At 40.4% G+C, this 21,291-nt stretch overlaps 1 protein-coding gene across 2 annotated transcripts in view; it reads left to right on the forward strand.

Annotated features, from left to right (window-relative positions):
• The window catches only part of LOC130198165 (receptor-type tyrosine-protein phosphatase mu-like), a 143,340-nt gene that overhangs the window by 33,363 nt on the left and 88,686 nt on the right, over positions 1–21,291 (forward strand). For both annotated transcript variants that reach the window (XM_056421281.1, XM_056421282.1), the window contains exons 2-4: positions 3,516–3,638; positions 15,320–15,594; positions 20,158–20,236. In XM_056421281.1, coding sequence (XP_056277256.1) covers positions 3,516–3,638; positions 15,320–15,594; positions 20,158–20,236 — 477 coding nt within the window. The remainder of the gene's footprint in view (positions 1–3,515; positions 3,639–15,319; positions 15,595–20,157; positions 20,237–21,291) is intronic.

Below are 21,291 nucleotides of genomic sequence, written 5' to 3' on the forward strand. Positions count from 1 at the left end.
ACACACGGACACACACAGCGTTTAATGCTTAAAGTTTACTTTTGTTACAGGTACAATAACAAAAGGCCTTTTAAGTCTGACTTGAAAATCTTTAGGAGAAATTGGCTCGAGCATTGAGGGGTTGAGGTATTGATTCTTGCCTCTGGCTCAGTCCAGGAAAAGATGGATAGATTTCTTTGAAATGCACTCTGCGTGAGAATATAAAGACTATTGTGTGTTCTCGCTCAGGAATAAATTGTTTCATGACATATCTGGGGCCACCTTTTTAGCTTCAAGCTGCCTGCTTCTCTTGAAAGGGGAATGTTGACAGGGTGGAGCACATTCATCTGTAGTCCCAGACTACCCACACCTCATAGAAGCTTTTATTGAAAGTTAAATCTCCTTCAGAGAGTTGGCAGCCTCTCGTTGGGATATCTATTTCAGCAGCTGTCGAGGCTGATTATATGGGGATTGTGCCACACACTGGCAGCGACATAAACCTCCTACTGAGAGAAGGACTGATATCGATGCGTTCATCTGCATGCATACGATCTCTTGACTTGATGCAACATGTGATCGGTGACACATTTTCATTTTGATTCATGGCACTCATATTGGTGAAGTCCCCCATTCAAGAAAGCTTGTGGTGCCATGTAGTTTATGTTGAACACGATGCTTTAATGTTTAACCTCAAGACAGAATCGTTCTAAAGCAGATCAATAACAAGTTGCAGGCGTTATTGGAGTCTGAAACCAAGAGCCCTGTTTAACGATCAAAGCAACGCAAATCGGTTTATTGCTTGTTTCCACCCTGTTACCCTGTCTTAATGGTCAAAAGAGTTCTGCTAAAGCAATGAATGTGGTTGGTTCTTCAGTGTTGTCTGAGTTTGTTCCTCCTGCTGCTTTCAACTCTAGATTTATAGAGAATTAATAAGAAAACATCGTCACCAAGAGACAATACAGCGTGATTTGGTTGTATAGTCGCTGGATGTATTTAAAGTAAGTCTTTTAATCAACATTGAGTCAACTTGGGGCATTACATACTTTAAAAAAAATTAGATTACAGTTGCAGGTGGAACTGCAGGTGAGCAGTGGAATGACATTGGTGCTATAAGCAGTATGTTTAGTTAATCTTCTCTGTATAACTAAGCAACAAGAGCATCATTAACAGAACCGATCTGTCGAAGTCTTTTGAAACCTCTAGGCTCTAATTTTCCTGATTTATTATTGAACACTATGTTGAACGATACAAGGATTCTGTTTACTCTATATGTTTTCCGATGGCCTTTTTTCTTTCTTTCTCCGTGATGGAAAAGTCTCCCTCCACTCCCATTACCCACTGACTCGGAATACATCTCGCTTTTCGCCAATGTCAACAATTTGAATATTAAACGTCAACAAAAGCCACCTCTTTGGGTTTGGTTGAGCTCCGCCATGCTGTGAGCAGGAAGGTGGGCGGCATGGGGCAAAGCATCTTGGAACTATTGAGTGAAAATATTGATGGAACTGAGCCAGTCCCTGTGTCGCTGCAGCCAAAGACTAATGCTAATGTTCTCCAAGTTACAACTTGCCAACCCAACCATTTCTATTTATTCAAAGAGAAAGCATAAAGTACATGCTCTTTTTCCAAGAGTTTTTCACAGTTGCTAGAGAGAGGTGGAGGACGGTGTCCTAGTGTTGGCTAACGAACAACAGCTGAACAGGTCGGGGTCAACAGGCTTCTCAGGTAGTCGTTACAGCCACTTGTTATTGTTGCTGATTAACATCGCAGGTTGTACAGGTTATGTACTATGCTATGTGGATATTTTAATTAACTGCCTCCACAGAAGATTTAACTGAGACACAATTATACAATGGCATTTAGCAGCTGTTACAGAAATGACTTAATGAGTTAGCATCATAGCTCAGAGGGAAACACTAATGCATATAGAGGGAAACATGTGGAGAAAAGTAAAAGTACCAACGACACAGTGTAAAAATACTTTGACTGAAGCAACATGTTGAATGCATGATCTTTACTGATATAAGAGTGTCAAAATACACAAAGTATCAAGAAAAAATCACCGTTTGATTAAACAATTTTGACCACGAGACAGAGTGGATGCTCCAAACCTGTCTCGTATTCTAGTTTGATGTGCTAACTCTTGACAACAATGCCTCTTTGGTTTTTATTGTTTTGACTTTGTTCACTGTCACTTAGTTTCTCCCTGATTTTTAACTCAGCAGGTGACCTAGCTAACACACAGGTAACGTTACAGTTCCACTAGCTTCTCAACCTAACTTGATTTGGAGATGTGTTTCCTTGCTGAAGGAGGGAATGCATTTCTGGACAAGCTCTCAATAATCCCTCAACCTTTTAGCTGTGGTACTTTGGCAATCACTTGCTTTTTCCATGTCCACCCCCTCAAAAGACAGACAAAGCAGCAAATATATCATTAGTAGCTGCCCTGTGGAGCTCGATATTAATTATCCTGTGTTCTGCTCGTTTGGCCACTCATTTGCACGTGTACTGTAAATGTCAGCACAGAGATAAATGGGAAAACAAAAACCCAAGCTCGTAGCCTTTATGCAGCAGAATGTCAGAGGGAGCTTGTAAGAGATGAGATATTGGTTTTGGCCTGGCTTGGATGCTGCCTCAAAGGACATCCCGAGTGGAAATGCAATTTGTATGTCATCTGTGTTTAGAAACTTATTATGAAGGTGCAAGTAAAATTGTTCACTTTCAACATTTGGATTCTGGCGAGAAGCAAGCTGGTATACAGTGTACACAGAACTAGTACAATCATTTATTTGATGCAGCACAATATAATTCTGTACAATTCTGCTCCAAGTTATCTGCCCGCTCTGTATCCAACCTCCCTCTGTTCACAAAGAATGTGAAACATAATGCATGCATGTTTTTTACTCCGTATGAACTCCCTTGTAGCCACATATTGGTCTGACATCCTGTTTTTTCAGATTTATTAGTGTATTGAAAAGCACTTGGGGGGGGCTCAACTCTCATATTCTCTGTGTGGCCTTTAAGTTGCGAGGAATAAAGGCGTATTTGTATTAATCGATCACACGCCAACCCTCGTTGAAGCCTGGCCCTAATGGTAGCTTGCTGTCATTTTGCAAGCAGCTTGTAAAAAGGATTAGAGTGGCTCTGTGGAATAAGGGCGCATGAACAGCAAAGTTCTGTGGCCGGCAAAGAAAATAAATCAATTCATCCCTGATGGTGATGCAGTTTTGGAACATAATGCCTAACAATGATGGAGTTTGGACACTTCATACTTGTCATTGTGAAATTGGACTGCCGTGTTGCTAATGATGGTAATGTATGTTGTGCCTCCCTCACGAAAGTAATCCTTCACTCTGTCTCACTTAAATGCATCTCATTGTCTGGCGTATTCCATTATGAATACCACTGGGTAAAAAAGAAGTTAATTTATGTATTCATTCATTTGAACAGCAAGTTAATAGGAAAAAAAACTGTTCAACTAAGTTAATGGGAGAAAAAAACTGTCTCACCATATGAATTTCTCCCTTTTATCACAGGCGATTGTAACTTTGAAAAGCCGCTGGCAGCATATGGGTACAGCCAGGGCAGAGACGATGACCTTGACTGGGAGCAGATCAACACCAGAGAGAAGCCTTCTTCGGATCCATGGATGCCCTCAGGTAAGGACGGTGACACCAGTTCGTCCAGAAGAGAAATGATGATTCCATCCCCAGACTGAGACTTCAGCACTGCAATAGTCTTCACATTTCAAACTGTTTTGACTATTTTCACATTATAGAATATTATTTCCTGAATTGCAAGAGCCCAGTTGTTAAACGGAAAAAAACATAGCGGATTTTTACCATTTTGTCCCAATCATACAACACAGTTGTTCCATTTAGAACGATCAGATATGCTCCTCCTCCTTATTATTTGACATCAACCATGACGTCCGTTATGATTAAAAGTATCCTTAAAAGGAGTAAGTATTCCTCGTATACTCAAGAGGGCAAGCTATGTGCACAACAATGATAAATATCCAAACATACAACTAATTAGACAGAGCAGTTACATGACATTTGTATCTATGATGGTTTTTCCACCAAATTAAATTTATCTCGGAATGGCCTGTTCAGTTTGATGATTTAGGGTTTACATGATACACTTTTCTAAATAGACTGTGACTGACTATAATTGTAATGTACGAAAAAACAACTTAGTGTAAGAGACTAACACATATTGATTACAGCTTAAATGGACATGTACTACCTTTTTGATTTGATAAGCATATACACTTAAAGAGGAGACAGCCCTCTACATTCGTTATCAGCGTTCCAACTCTAGTTTCTTATTTTTTATTATCAATATGAGAGTTCCATGTAACTTCTTTCCACCTGACTATCTACCGCACAGATCTTTGTGGCCGTCACATGAACAGAGACAAAAGCACCATTTGATATCAAAACAGCCAGATCTATTTTAATCAAAGAAGTGTCCTTGTCAGCAACATATTGAAATTCATTAAAATGCCTTCCCTGCATTTTGTGTCTGTTGCACACAATTTGTCTTTTTAATGTTCCATTGATCGCTTTTCATTTGATTTGAAATGCGGAGATATCACCGCCACAGAGCGGAAGGCATCTAAGGAATTAGACTAATGGAAGGACGTTTTTTTTGTGTTGTAACAAAGGTACCGGTGCAACCTAATGGATATTGTTTTCCTCCCATATCTGACGCCTAATCTCAAAAAGGCTGCATCACAGATAGATTGCACTGCCCCGCCATCCCCCTCCCCCCCAGTGACAGAGCAGGAATTAATTAGCAGGCCCTCACTAATTTTAAGCAGCCAGTGCCCAGACCTGTTTGTGTGTACATCAGAATGATGTGTGGTGAACCGCCCCAGAGAAATTACTTTCCATGGAGGGGGAAGTGTCTGCTTTTTCTATCACAATTGATTAATGTCGGGACACATGGAGGCTGGGCAAAGGTTATAGGGAAATCTAAAAAAGCCTTGACCTACAAATTAACACTGTGCACGGTCTAAATTTAACATATCTGATTAAAAGCCCATGTCTGTCTAAGATGTGCGCCTGGTTGTGCTTCCTCGTCTGAGTATTCTTCAGATTGGCTTATTTTCTATCTGTGCACCTTGAATTGTGTGTAATTAACAAGTTGCAGCTCTTTCTCCATTTATCAGTGTGAGCGCCCAACCTGCCTCGTGAAATTGTAATCTTTCCTCTCTGACCGCGTTGAAAGGGAAGTGAAATGTAGTGTACTTGACGGCTGGAATTGTTTTAGGGCTACTGGAGAGGGGGTTGATGGGTAGAAATGCATTTAGGTGAAAGGCACACTTGAGGGAAAGCTACCTCACCTCTGATTGCTGCCTCACTCTCAACCTCTACTTATGAATCTTGACAAAACGACCTCATCATACTCACAGAACAGATTGTTCCGAACAGAAGGCGTTGCTATCTCAAACATGGGTTGAAATTGGTTGTAGACAGTATTCGTCTAAGTAAGGGTGTTCTTAATGTCACGGTAAATGTGTGATCTAAATGATGATTAAAACCTGGGTGAATTCTTTGGGAAAATCAAATTATTTCCAAGGTTCAAACATCTAGCTTTTGGCTTAAGTCCAATACCACGTGGCATTTTGGACGATTCTGCAAGGCTAAATTCCTCCAAATTAATACATTTCAATAATATTATCTGGCAAATCTAAACTCATTTCGTTTCAAACTTCTTTTCACCAACGGCGTGAAAAATAATTTAAATTTAAATCTGTGTGAACCATCGAGACTTGTAAATATGATCCTTTTACCTTCTTTTTGCCATCTCGAGTAGTTATTTGTATCAAAACATATAATTCTAACTATTCTGAAAAAGATGATTGTATTTTTTGTTGAATATGTGCATTTATAAAAACAAAATTAGAAGTTGTAATTAGGCATTATACACTGCTTAAAGCTAGCTGTTCATAATTCCCTATAATATCTATTTTATATTGCTGTGAAATATTTCCCTTCAAACAACTGCATGTACTGAAGTTACTGGCTAAAACCTTTTAATTTACACAATTACATTTGAATGATACAATTAGAAAAAAGACGGAGTCCATTATGCAATTATATAATTTCCTGTTTTTATTAGAGACTGCTACTCATATTCTGCAAAATCATGTATCAAAGGCTTCAGGAGTCAGTAAACATCCTGATTTAAAGTGCTGTGTCCTTGTAATATGTGCAGAGAACACATTCACAAGATGATTTTTATAGAATTTTATGTCAGGACTCTCTTTAATCCTGGAAAAGGTAACACTGCAACCAAACACCAAACTGGCCCAATTCCATACCAGAAAGGAAAACCTCAATGAAACGCAACAAGGAAAGCGAGCCCTGTGGTCGTACGGGGAAGAGAGACACGCAGGGCCTGAAACTCTTGGTTGTTGACGACAATCCGCTCCCTGCCTAATTGCTACGTCTTGCCAGAGAGAAGTCTTGTTCATCCCTCCGCACGGCCCTGATTGCATGCTTCGACTCCTCCAGTGTGGCTCAGCCCAGTTCGGAGGCTCTGCGTGTCTGCTAGGGCGCTCCCAAGTGGGTTCCCTCTCCGGAGCCAACTGGAGAACCCCCCAGCAGAACTGTTACTGTCAGTCCCGTTGTTAACAACAAGGCTAATCGGACCTGGACAATGATAATCAAAGCATTTGAGCCAAAACAACACTCATTCAGCCTTGGAGAATGGAGCCGGTGTCAGATGTTGGCTTGGATTGCATATTATTTGATGAGAAAATGACTTCACTATGTATCAAAAATACAGATTTCTCAAAGTTTTCACCCAACTCTCTTTGTTGTTATCATTTCACCAACATGGTGGTTTGAGAGAACAATGGATGACGCTTTCCTGGTGAGGTTTTGCAGTGTGGTGCCGAACTGTCCAGCTGCCACTAAGAAGGAAGAAGCTGCTTTTACTGTGCCGCTTCTCGATGGTGTCGTGGCTGTTGCCAGCAGTGGGCTGCTGCTCTCTGACTCTCCTCTGGGACTCGTTCTGGGGAATAATGGCAAGAGGGGGAGGAGAAAGAAGGTCTTCTAACTGAGATTAATTAGGGGTTTTGTATTATGCTCGGCACAATAGCAAAAGCAGCTGCGGCTAAATCACTTATTGTTGTATTCTTAATGTGTGCTCTAAGTATGTTGTGGGCGAGAAATATTTTAGTTTTACTGTTGCATGGTGTCTTTGTTTTGATAGCACGTCCTTGGTCGATAGTGACGCCTCGACAATACTGAAGGATTCTCAGAATGAGGTTCTTCATCATAGGGTAACGGGCATCTTCTCTCTTTCTGCTTATTTCTTGTCATATTCATAATGCATTCATGCAAATGCAGCTCACTCTTGAACCCAGAAGGGTGCCCTTTGTTCGAGTGTGGTTGCTGCATATTGATAAGACAAATCATTTTGAAAAGTCAAACCCTACACCTTTTTAAAACATTTCAATCCGGAGGTAATGAATTGACAAAGCCCCTCCACCTTGCTCGGTGTTTACGACGCTCTGTGTGCTGTTCCAATCGAAGAGGAGGAGGCTAGCCACTTAAAATATGAGGAGAGAACAGCCATTGACTGAAGGACGTCAGAAATGTAATCAGAATTTAAAATCCCATGAGCAAATGATGGGATTTGCTGTTGAGGAGGGAGGGGCCCCGTCTTCTGAAAAATAAGCTAATTGCTTTTGAGCCATTCGCAACTTTGTGTGAAAATCACACCTTGCACGCTGTAGGCAAGGTTGTGAGGTTAAGGAGAAACCCTATGATATGATTAGGGCATGAAACCGAACAGCAAATAACAACGCCTGATCAATCCCTGACTTAATTCCTGGGGACTGCAGTTTTTCAATATAGCATGTTTGTGGGCTTAAAAAGTCTGAGGAGACGGGTTTGCAACCTCAACTATAAAAGGGATTATGACAACACACTGTACTGTCATGATGGAGGACACAATATGTGCATGCTGTATCTTTTCCCATTAGCGTGAACGGTATGTACAATTTAGGCTTATAATGCAGCTATGTGACTCGCATGAACGTGCTCTGTCGTGTAATCGGTCTGTATCGGGCAAATGTGCCATTGTATGACCCGTTTACTGCAGTGGACCGCTAATAGAGCAAACTGCATATTTTGATGACGTAATAAGCCATGAAGAATAGCTGTTGATTGACACACAGCCACAAAGGATGCTGTCATGGAACATAATAAGGGTCAGCTGTTCCACCTGACTCAAATGACAGGGCTGAGACGTGTTGCATGATGAATTGGTTTGGGTGAATCTGTTTGACATCATCAAAGAAACCTGGCAGGTCCTTCATATGGAGAGCCCAAACTTATTCAGTGTTACTTTATCAGAACCCTTTCATGTTTCAAAGGACACAGGGAAAGTTCTGGGGAAATTGAGTGGAGGCCACGGCTGTTCACATTAACAGCCTAACCCCTCACAGCGAGAGGGTTTTTGATTGGTGGCAGACATTGAGAATAGCCCTGTCTTCATTGACATTTCCGAAGCGGCGTCCGTGCTTTTCTGCGGTGGTGACCTCTGTGAATTTTATTAGCAAATGAGACCTGGAGGGTTTGGGTTTAAAGAGTGCCCCTTCATTCTGATTTCCCCCACATAATGATTTCCACAGAGTTCAGGACCTAAGTGGAGGAGAAATAATGAGCGCTAGTCATTATTGCAAATTATATCCTCTGCTCAGACCATCAATCAACTGATAATTCATCTAAATACTTTCAGTTTATGAACTTTGATGAGTGGGATTAGATGGTACCGTCATTGTAGGGACTAAATTATATCACACTGCATTTCCTACTGTGTATTTATATGGATAACTTATGTGTTATTTGTGCAATCATTCAATTCAATTCAGTTTATTTGTATAGCCCAATTTCACAAATTACAAATTTGTCTCGGAGTGCTTTACAATCTGTACACATAGACATCCCTGCCCCAAAACCTCGCATCGGACCAGGAAAAACTCCCAAATAACCCTTCAGGGGGAAAAAAAGGGAAGAAACCTTCAGGAGAGCAACAGAGGAGGATCCCTCTCCAGGATGGACAGGTGCAAAAGATGTAATGTGTACAGAAGGACAGATTTAGAGTTTAAATACATTCAATGAATGTGACAGTGTATGAATAGTTCATAGTAGACATATTCCACGATGGAGACCTCCATGATCCATCAGGCAGATGGCGGTAGAGAGGAGGAGTGGGCGGAGTCTCAACAATAATGTGTCTTGAAGGAAATTCATATTTACACATTGGATGCCAGTCTTTTTTTAAGTAGGGTCTTCATGGCGTTTCATTCCCAGTCAAACAAAGAAACATACATGTCGTCGGAAATGGTTCATAGGATTCATGTAACGTTTGTCTGAGGTCACTGTTCTCCGTCGACTTCTCTCCTAACCCCAATCCTCCTCCTGCTCTCTACAATGATTAGCAACAAAGAAAAGACAAGACATGAGACTTTATGACAGGAAATTAGAATGTGGTTTTGTCGCATTGTTGTAATCCTAAAAAGCTATCATTTCTAAGTTTGAGTTTAATTGTTTCATAAATGAAGGAGGTCATACTCTGTATCACTCTTGTGAGTCTTGGGATGGATTATGGTCATCTATTTTGTGCCTGTTTCTTCAGGATAATGTCAGAGGAGTAACATTTACTCTAATGCACAATACCTATTGTTTGGATAGAAATACCAGTCTGAATCATCCGGTTTAAGATAAAAACCATCAAGAGTATTTGGTTCTTTAGTGATTACTGGTTTGTCACCAGGACTGACACAAGCTCTGTGACCAACTCCCACCTGCTCTGCCAATGCAAATGAGCTGACGGGTGAAAGGATGAACCCAATGGACGTCTTCTCCTGGACTATATCTGAACGGCTCATTAGACCATTAAACCCCTGATGCTGTTATTTTGGAATATTTATGTCCAGCTGAACATGAATATTTGTGCATTGACAATTGCTAAAAAGTATTCATCATCTAAATCATTTATTTACATATACATTGACTGCCAAAGATTATACCACATTAATGTATTTTTTTAAGCAGCCTATTGGTGAGGTTTTGGTTAAATAACATTTGTACACACACTATAGATTGTTAAGAGATGTAGCAGAACCGATGAAGCAGAACCAGAAGTGTGTTCCTTTTTATTACACACATTTTTGTATCGACCAAAACCTACTCTGTCTTGTTTGTTGTTGTGTTATGTTAGTAGCTGCAAATACAGCCGAGGTGGGGAGTGGGTTACAAGGGTCTGGTAAGCTCATGTGTTTCTAGCTCTACATTCAAAATTATTTGTGTAGTATTCCCCTCCAACAGATGCTGACAAATATAGCATCATTTAATGCAATTCATCAGATATCATGCAGCTCTCTGGTGTCTTTATTTAACTCTTTACAGATACAATATATGTAATCCCAACACTCTCCTTTAAAAAACAAAAACACTTTCACTGAAATTGAGAGATTGGAAATTAATTGTTAGTGTCACAACCCAGAACTTCATATATATTTTGAAGATCTATTTTTTTTTTTACACAATTTCCCCGTAATCTCAAGTGCTCAACTAATTTGCCGCTATGTAACTTTGGTCGATAAACTTATAAAACTCAAAACAAAAGTCACCAGAATGAGAAAGAGGACCAACTAAGTTGAATTTATTTCCTCCTTTAAGTAATAAGCCACACATCTGAGTTTCGCTCAGCTTTTAATTATTTTAGATATTTCTTTTAACCGTTTCACTTCTTGAAGGGTTAAATGGTTAATTATTAACATCCCAACTGCAAACTATGCTCTGTAAGCATCAGGAAAACACAAAGTGGAATGTTAAAATGTCCAATACAACATCATCATTTTGTGTATATGTGATTTGTTAGTCAGAAATTGTGGAACATCTGATAAAAATATGTTTTCAAAGTTATCATATCAACTTTAATGGTATTATTAAGTTCTCAAACAGGGATTCTGTATCGACAAATACTCAAATTGATTGTACTTGGTCTGACAAAAGAGGTATAGATACATCCCTATTAATTACTTAGGAAATGCAAACAAAAACAAACAGTGTTCGTAACAAATTTTCATGGTCACCCACTCCAACACCCCTATCACAACCAAACGTGATACATTTTTGTGACACCTTTTCATTTATGACCTCTGAGAACATATTGTTTGATAATCAATGTGTGGTTAGTGTGCACTGTGCAACAGCCCTCATTCAGGCACAGTGCCCTTGTTAATAATGGATACAATATTAATATCTAATACAAGTCATATAGTTCTCTTTCATTGGGGTGCTCTTCATTTCTGAAGAACAGTATCATAGATGTACTGTATCTAGCAACAGGAACATTTAATCTTTTACTAATTCATTTTTTATACTAGTCTCTCCTTGTTCTCCATGTTCAGCCATCATTGTAATGGAAGGTGAAGGTGGCCTACATTGGAATAATAATAAATCTGTTCCTCTGAATACCTCAGACAATAGCAGAGCCTGGCCTTTACAGAGTTGCAGAGACGGGCCTTGAGTGTGCCGAAGAGCTCTCTATTTTTAATTGGTCTTGAACACTGCATTGTTAAGGAACAAGAGATGGAGAAAGAAGAGGATAGGGGGAGGAAACACCTGTGTGCATCACTAGCACATTATCACAGCACTAACATAGTGTCATTATAATTTTCTCTTAGTCTCATTGGCTAATTAGCTTGTCTTGGTGCAGCAGGTCCTGCAGAGTAGGTGGCCATTAGGATCTAAGAGCATAGTAACTGAATGAAAAATAGGTGTTCCCCTGTCGTCTTCAGAATTTGTTTAGACGGTGACAATTGCAGCACGATGAGGCGGCGTGCTGTCACTCGAAATCCTGTTGTCTTGGTGGCCAATAATGAGGAGCGGAAAGTCTTTTCTCCGTTGTTGTGTTCGGGTCGACTGACCCAAAGCAAGACCCTTTGTAGGCCTCAAATTTGGTCACCGTGTCATAGTTATAGTTTTGCAACGTGCCTGGTAGAGAGGACATGTTCAAATATTGACATGTATGTATATCAGATAATGGCACTTTATACTAACAGTCACTGCATTTAGCTTTTATTAAACTAGAATTGACTGTGTACAAGGGGTACCTATTGTTTTATTCATATTTAATTAAAATATGAGTAAAAAAATGTACAAATGCCACATGAGGGATCTGATATTTTCATCTATAATTACTAAACAAGAGCAGTGCTGTGCATTCTTTTCTTGTAAAACACTGTCACAACATGGCTGTTTTGAAAGGAGAAGTAAACAGCGGGTTTTTGTTATCATCGAGGAAAGCGGTTGGTACCAACATCTCTTGTCTCTGTAACATGAGTTACAAATGAACAATTCATCAACTGATTATTTATGCTAGTTCGCATCTCACCAAGAGTTGCTGACGCCTCAAAGGGGAAAAAAGACAAAATGTTGTGGGCACCTGAGCAGATGGCTGAAGGTTATTCAAGAGACCTCGCGGCCCTCGATTGAGGTTGGACAAACGAATGTCTCAACCTCGACTCATCTCCTGTCCTTCGACATGCACCTTACACAACCTCCTCCATAGCCTCAGAAATAATTAGCCTCAACACTTGAATCACAGATAAACTAAAAGCGAATAATACTCACAACCGTGAATCATAACAGAGTGATCATGCTGTGCAGGGCAATCTACAACACAGGAAAGCCACAATCCTGTAAAATGGCTCATCACAATTTACCGTGAACCCACAAAGAGGGGCCATTAACCCGCAGCCAGCCAGGCATGATTGAAAAAAAAAAACATATTCTCACATCAACCACTGAAACACTTTTGCAAATCTATTTGAATTATGTATTTATTTACCAAATAAACCAAACATGACTAGCTTTTTCCTGGGCCCTCAAACACATCTCACAGTCTTCCTTAGCACATAGAGTTTGCTCAGTTGTCATGGCAATATCTCCATTTTCCATCATGTGATCTAAGTATGGATATTGGAACTGCTCAGTTGCCATGGAAGCAGTTCCGTACTTCTGAAGTTCCACACTGAGGACAACTGTCATGTCTCCATGACACTCAATCGAAAGCTCTGGGATAAAAAAATTGAAAGTGAACCTTTCGTTGCAATTATTTTTGTCAAACTACTGTTTTCCACGGGACAACAATACCCTTTAATGCTTACCTATGTAATTCATTTATTTTAATTTAACAATTATTATCTCAGCCAGGCCTGTGGGGAGATAATGCGGTCACGTGTCTGTCCATCTGCCCATGACTAGTATTGTATTCTATACTGGCCTCATCGACCTTATATTTTTGCCGCTCATGTACTCATGAGTAAGACCGCTCACGGTTGCGGTGATTCACGACTGCTTCAGTAGCAAAAAGGCATTTCCGGCAAATGGTTAGACTAAAAACAAGTCATTTCTTTCTTGACAAGCGAGAGACACCCTTACCCTACTCGGTGCACTTAAGATGCCTAGTTTCACCATCAGTATGTCATGGTTTCACTGGTTTGTGTTGATGCTTGTGTGGTGAGAAATTAATAGTTCATAATAAAACGCAGCCCCTCCTGTAATGTGACACACATGCGATCCAAAACATGTTGAGATCTTTTTAAACAACAACTTGCTAGTTGCTACCACCTCACAAACAAAGCCAAGGAGGCTGACTGTGTCATCACAACTCACTGCTCCTCCTCCTCCTCCTCCTCCTCCTCCTCCTCCTCTGCTCCCTCTTCTCCTGTTTCATTGTGTAAACATGACAGAACCCCCACTCGTTATCTGAAGCTGGAGACAGATGGAATTGGTGAGCGTTACAAGTGCAGCACAACAAGACAAGTGGGCAAGCTCGAGTCATTGATGAAACAAATAGGGTTTTGTGAGAGGCTGCTCGGCTGACGCACTCGGGGACCGATTCCTGCTGTTTTAGTCAACGTTATTCACCCTTTTTAACAACGTATCTGAGAGAATCACCAGATGTTACATTTAATGACAAAGAATTCCCATTTGCTGGGGTTCGGCTGTTCTTCGTACGCAGGAGAGCTGAGCTTTCACGAAACAGGTTGTTTGTGTCACCTCTAAGCGAAATGTGCCTCTCCAATCATTGCCACGCTTCCAAAAGAAAATGCATTTCAACATAAACAGAGTCTTTTTGGCCGTGTCTCAAACGCTGTTACGATTTCATTATCGAGCGTCGCTAAATAGGATGATGACAAATAGAATATGTTACGCATATCCTTGCCAACACAATAATTCTCACTTGTCTTTTTTTGGCAAGTGGGGAGAGAATTAAATTAACCTTTAATATTGAACCAAAGCGATAAAATCTAAATGGAGCTTGGTTGGCAAATATATTTTAACTTATTGATTTCTCATCATTTCTCTTCTCTCTGTCAACGCTTAACTCAAACACCAAGGATTTTAAGATTTGTCGTTTTTTTGTGTTTTTATTTTTTATAATGAAAAGAGAGTTTCTATTAATCCAATGGTAAGCGCCTTGTCTTATTAAGGATCACATGCTGGTATTCCCAGCATGAACAGAAAAGGTCTGCACAAGTCATTTACCTGCCCTCTGCATACTCTTATGAGCTCAGGCCTTTTATTTAGTTACTGTTAAACCTGAGGCCCTGATTGATAGTAAAAATCAGACTTTTGTCTTCTTGTTAAGTTAATTACCACCTGCCTCTAAGCATCGACTGATCCAAGTTATATCTGCTCCGTTTTCAGGGATTTAACAGTAGAGTAGCAGAACTGTCTTGGGCAAATTTGCTATTTGCTTTTAATTTACAGTTGACCATTTGAAACAAAGTTCATACATAGAGATGCTAATTTCAAAATTCTGAGCATATCGATGAGGGTTTTAACATTTAAACTTCATTTGCAAAACCACAATCAAAGCGTAAAAATGTAAAGGAATCCCATTTAATAGGCCTACAGTCTATGCACATGTTAACTAATCTATCAAAGTGTTGGTGAGCAGACATGTGGAGGCCAGAGATGTCTGTCGTCGGATCGATAGAAAAAAGATGGCAAAATGGTTTAAGAATTTAAAATTCACTTATAACTCATGCTGATTAACGGTGTTCAGAGGAGGGTCATGCTGATCCACCTTTAAATGCATCTAGATTCTAAGATTTCTTTCATAACATCTTAGTCCAGATGGTAGGTTAGAATTGCCTTGGGAAGCAATCGTCGATCATCCCTTCATTCGTCAATATAAGTTCTGATTGGCAGTCAGCTCGAGCCCTAACCTGACACTGTGTGAACTGCTGATTGGATAAAGTCTGCTCAAATCCTAAACTGTCTTGTCCTTGTTGCAGGTTCAGCCTTCATGATGATGAACACATCTGGACGCTTTGCCGGGCAGAAGGCCTTACTGCTGACATCGCAGTTGAGGGAGAATGACACCCACTGCGTTACCTTCCACTACTATATGGGAGGCCGAGACAACAGCCACCCGGGTCACCTCAATGTCTATATCAAAGAAAACAACAGTCCCATGGGGATGCCTGTTTGGAATGTGTCCGGTCCAGCCACTCGCTCCTGGGGACAGGTGGAACTGGCCATCAGCACCTACTGGCCCAACTTCTACCAGGTGAGGATATGTTTTATGAATCCAGCTCTCTTTTGCATAATGTCTCATCACAAAACTAGGTTGCTCGTTGTAAGCCGCCTTTATAGTCAGGCCAAAGTCATTACATCCTGTTCACTGGTGGAGCAAGACAAAATTATTATTTGAGAAGATCCAAACAATTGCACAATAGCCCATTCAAAACACCTACGATTATTGATTTCAGGGGCTACCTCGGTATCCATGGCAATCTGTTCTCTCTCCCTTCCATCTGAGACGGTTCTCTTTTTCCAATTTTGAAAACTCATTTTCACTTACCAATGCACATGACTGCTGGCAGGGGTAAGGTGATTTCACACTTGCCTGGCTATTAGTCTTCGCCGGGCTTGTTCCACGAGTCCACCAGATGTTAATTGATGCAGAGAGACCCCTTAACCCCCCCCCAATGGGAGACGTTCCCTTGGTAAATTATTTCATTATGACCTGGCAGAGCTGTACCCCAGTGGAGCTGAGGGGAGTCCTCCTGCTTGTTCCTCAGAGCCAGCCTGACATCTTAGTTAACAAGGGACACCGCTGAGCTTCTCTCAGCTGAATGCAAGATAGGAGCCTTAATGAGAGACACATGGACAAAAGAAAGAGAGAAGAGGGTGGCTGGAGAGAGGATGGTGACCCTTGTGTGACTTAATGATGATGATGCAAAGCCAGTCTGGTCACATTGTTTTCTTTGTGTTTGGATTCACCCCTTGTGATAATGAAAAAATGTAATATATTGCTCAGCTTTTATTTGCGTCGTTCAGACACCGGGACTTTAGCCGCTGCGTCATTGCAACAAATACATTTCAAAAATGTTGTTTACTTTTCTTAACCCTTGTGTTGCCTTCGGGTCAATTTGACCCGATTCAATGTTTCACCCTCCTGTCGCCTTCGGGTCAATATGACCCGATTCAATGTTTAACCCTCCTGTTACCTTTATATTTACTAACATATTTTACCCTTGAGGTCAATATGACCCCAGCTATTAAAATCTCCAGAAAATTATTAGAATTAATATTGTTTTCCAAGTTTAAGTGTGAGGTACTTTATGTTTGTTTGTTGACTCCCGAAAGAACACCGACATTAAACATTGAATCGGGTCAAATTGACCCGAAGGCGACAGGAGGGTTAAATATTGAATCGGGTCAAAATGACCCGAAGGCAACACAAGGGTTAAGAGAAGTTCAGGGACGCTTGGACATTTAGACATTCCGTTCGTGGTTTTCCACCAGTGGGGTGAGCATTTAGGCCAAAAATGATGTGTAATGCTTTCCAGTGTGTTCCCAGCATCTGTTATCTTCCAAACCCCAGCGGAAGGTCTGTCTGTGTGTAATTGTTCCTCAACCAAGCTGACAACGTGGCTAAATGCGAAGATGCTCATGATCTTAGTCAAGAAAAGAGAAACTAATGCTTGATATTGTCACTAATTAACAACATGGCACTAATTATAGGTATCTTTAATTGCATGGTAACCTACGCAATTGTCAAAGGGAAGCCACCTGATACTTGGAAATTATTTTTTAATTACTGGTAAGGCTTTTAGTCATCATGAGCCTTTCGTTGCAGCCTTTGATAATTACTCTTCTGTCAGGTCATCCCCTAAAACTTTTAATTGAAATTGTCATGCATTTAAAAAAATCGCTGCACACTGTGCAAAAGCCAGAATTTTCAATAAATGTAATGTATCGAAATATGTTCCGCACATACTACTCAAAATATGATGAAAGAGGAAAAACACCAATATACCCTCATCTATCTTGATTTGAATACAGTCGAGCTATGACGGAGCTAATCAATCCTGTTGTAATGGAGTACTTAGTCAAGTCCCTGAGGGATAGCCAGTGAGGTGATGTAGACATTCAATGTTGAGTTCACTGTGTGTCTCTCTGACAAATGAGAACGGTGAACTTTCCTGCGACATCAACAGCTTTCGTCCCATGTGAATATTTTCAGTCTGTAGGTCAGGCCCAATTATGCACCGCACCATCATTGATGTAAGAATCAATTATATCACAGCTATTAGGCAGGCTGACTGATGTCTGTTGCACAAACAAAGGATTTCAATTAGAGAGTGGGGGCTAGTTCATTTGTCTGGTGGCGATATATGAAGTGGCTGGCCTTTTAATTTCCTTTAAATTAGCCTGTAATGAGGCCATAATTGGCATCCAAGACGTTGACTTTCATATTTCATGAGACAAAAAAAGAAATGTATAATTAGACAGCCTTATCTGAAGGCATCCTGCCTCCCAGATGACAATGGTAACTATCTCCGCCTCCATATTCCCGGGCTACAAAAGGAATCTCAGAGATGATGTGTGTTCAGCCTCGCTATGGTTAGCAGAACACACTTGTCTGGATGAGACCACATGCTGAACATTAGAGAGACAACATTTTTTTTATTTTTATAATACATGTTTTATTAAAAAATGTTGGTGAGGTGTGAGCCGTTGAGATGTTTGGGACTGAAAGGCACTTGCAATGTCTCAAGATCATCCACACACCTTGTTATGAGCAGTTTCATGTAAAAAGTTCCGACAAGTGAGTTTTTCAAATATAATTTTGTCGCTTTGTACAAACGTCACATGACATATAGTCCCATTATATTGTCGAGAAGGCGGACCCTACAGCCGATATCTCCAAAACTAACAAGTCCCTTTAAAACAATCCTGATTGAAAAAATAACACTAAAGGTAAGAGGGAATATGTGTACTTTTGATTTTGAGGTAAACCTTTAATATACAGTATACACTGCAACATGGGCTTATATTTCGGGAATGATGGAATGCAAAACATGTGTACTGTGAGTGTGTGTGGTGTCATGGGTCTTAGTACCACACCCTGGGTTTGGGAAGGGGCCAGCATTCTGGTTCCCTTTTTACCCCAGAGCAGACCAGCGAGTACATAACTCTGACATTCTGTCGGTACACGACCATTTGTTTTGCAGGCGAACATGGCCCCTAAAATAGTGTCATGTTAGAACTATAGAGTGATGTTGAACTTCATTTTGGATCGCTGGTCGTCAGAGATAGCAACAACCATGACGGACAAGAAACACTAGACACGGAGCAACTGTTAAAGGCAACACATATGTTCACACTTATTTCTAGTGGCATCTATCCAGATAGATGGTGTTTTTATTTGTGTCTGAGATATCTGCTCTAGTCAGGAGAACTAGATACATATAAATAGTTGACAGTTGGGTCTGTGGATTATCCAGCAGTTCGTAACTTCAAACATTTCCTAAATATGTATGCATTAACAAATTAAAACAGGTTGCACCACACGAATGCCTTCTTACATGGAGATTTTGATAGTTGCTACTACATATTTTCACCCAGTAGCTGAAATGGTTTCAATCCAAAGTGAACCAACTGACACATGTTGGCTTGCTAACATATAACTGACACTGACACTTGATCAAAATTCTGTTTGATTATGTAAACTTACATTTTTTCAAATTAAATTTTTTACAAAAATACCTAAAATTACTAAACATTGTGGTAGAAATGTTAGTTCTTAGTTACTTAAAACTGTTTTTTTTTTCATACATATTGCTAACCCTGAAACACTCTTATGTCTCCGATGTTTGCGTGAATAAAACATGGTCACACCTACATTCACAAAGGATTGTCGATAAATTCCCTCCCGTTATCAACCCAGACAGGAGACTTGATATACAGTCAGGTGCACAAGATTTAAAAAACACAAAGTACAAAACAAAAGGTACACAAGTATTCCCTGTACATACAATATACAGAATACAATACTACAACACAAACAATATCTAAAATTCTCAAGACGTGCAAATTAATGTTTTTGCACTTGAGAAAAAGTTGTTTTTACTCCTGCACTTGAACTGAGGTACTCTGAGTCTATGGCCTGAGGGACGATATTCAAAGTTGGGGATTAAGTATTCAGCCTAATTTAAATGTTTTCGGACTGTGTCACAGCTTGTGATGCTGCAGTCACTTCCTGTTTGCATATTGGATTTCTTAAGATTTGACAGCACTGCAGATATTTCTTCGCAACAAGTCTACAGATTAATTACCAGCTAAGACATTTCCTAACAAAAATGACATTGTTTAAAACTATGTCATAGTCTATAAGAGCATTATGGGGAATGAACATGCACATTTAGAGATTGGGAATATGAACGTAAACGTTTATAATATAGTTCTATGCACACACAAGATCACCTTCAATTACATTTTACACATGTTGATGTGAGGGCAAAAATCAGCAGGACCGCTAAAATGAAAGAATTAGATGATGGTACATCCGCGGTGTCTCATCCACGGCACACTGTTTGTCACAGACTGTGTACTAATCTCAGGGCTCAAACTTAATTTCACACTTGCATGTCATAACACCTATCAACTGTAACATATTGTGGAAATAATGTCAGCGGCCTGCAGCTGTGTGACCAGCTGCAGGCCGGCTAAGAGCAGATCGCATTAGCAGGAGCCGGACTTCTCTGTGCACCTCACTCAAGTGCCATTTGAAGACATGTGGCCATTTCTCATTGGTGTTATGAGTCTCCTCTCTCCTCCTCAGATTGTGTTTGAAGCCGTAACCTCAGGGCAGCGTGGCTTGCTGGCCATCAAAGACGTCGTGGTCCAGGGCCACCAGTGCAGTAAGTCCTTTTTTTCCCCCCTCACCATAAAAGAATATCATCAAACATTCACTGTCCCTTCCATGACCCTCCTAAATACCTGCATCATTGTTTTATGCAAGGCCCCCCATTCAAACAAAAGGCCTTCAAAGAGTCTGCTACAGTCAATCCAAAGTGTAAACCTCCCTCCCGCTAGCTCCCTGATGATTGATGAGCATACAGTTGACATGCCTGAAGTGTGCTCAGGATTTAATGTTGGTGTGGATGTGTTAAATCTTTCCCTTTTGAGAGATGGGGAGAAATAGTGCCAAAAAAGGGGCACAAAAAACTAATAGCACAGTGCAGCTTGCTGCTGCTTGTGTTTGGATTCCCCAATTTTCCTCCTCCCTCAAGCATATTCAGTAAAGCATCTCATCTCTCAGATTTTCCGCCTTCTGCTTCCCTTGCTGAATATAAGCACTCCAGAGTGTGCTCCAGAGCTAATGAACATGTAATGTTCGAGCATATTCAGATTTTTCTGCTTCGGCTTTTGGGATATGATGCTGCCGTGGGAAAACAAGGATGAGGGGTCTCCAGGATCCGTAATATCTATGCTTTTGAGTGCTGAGAGTCGTGTTAGTCCATAAGGCACTCCTTAGGTTTATACTAAGAGGTTTTCACACTCGACAGTCAAAATCAATACCCTACGGGTTTTCATCAATTGATTTGTACTTTAGCCCTCATAGCTGAAGTATCATACTCTGGTTGTTTGGCGCTAATGACCTGGTAACCATTTGAATGCAGCTGAAAATCCTTCAAATGTTATGTCAATAAGATGGATTTATATAGCGATTGGTGTTGCATATGAATGTGTTTGAGTAAATCAATGAGGCCTTGCAATGTGATCAATGTTTAAATGTGCCTAAGTGTGAGTGGATCAATACCCTGCTCAGTGGCAATTGGGTTTCTTTGAGTGATAAGCAAAGTGATCAGAGCAACTCTTCAGTGGAGCACAGACAATTAATTTTCTATTTCTAAGACCATGTGAACCATCTTGCACAAAGGTGTGATTATGCCACAGGGTGGTCTGCCTTTAA

The sequence above is a fragment of the Pseudoliparis swirei genome, chromosome 8 (genome assembly GCF_029220125.1).
Source record: "Pseudoliparis swirei isolate HS2019 ecotype Mariana Trench chromosome 8, NWPU_hadal_v1, whole genome shotgun sequence".
In the NCBI taxonomy this organism is placed as follows: Eukaryota; Metazoa; Chordata; class Actinopteri; order Perciformes; family Liparidae; genus Pseudoliparis; species Pseudoliparis swirei.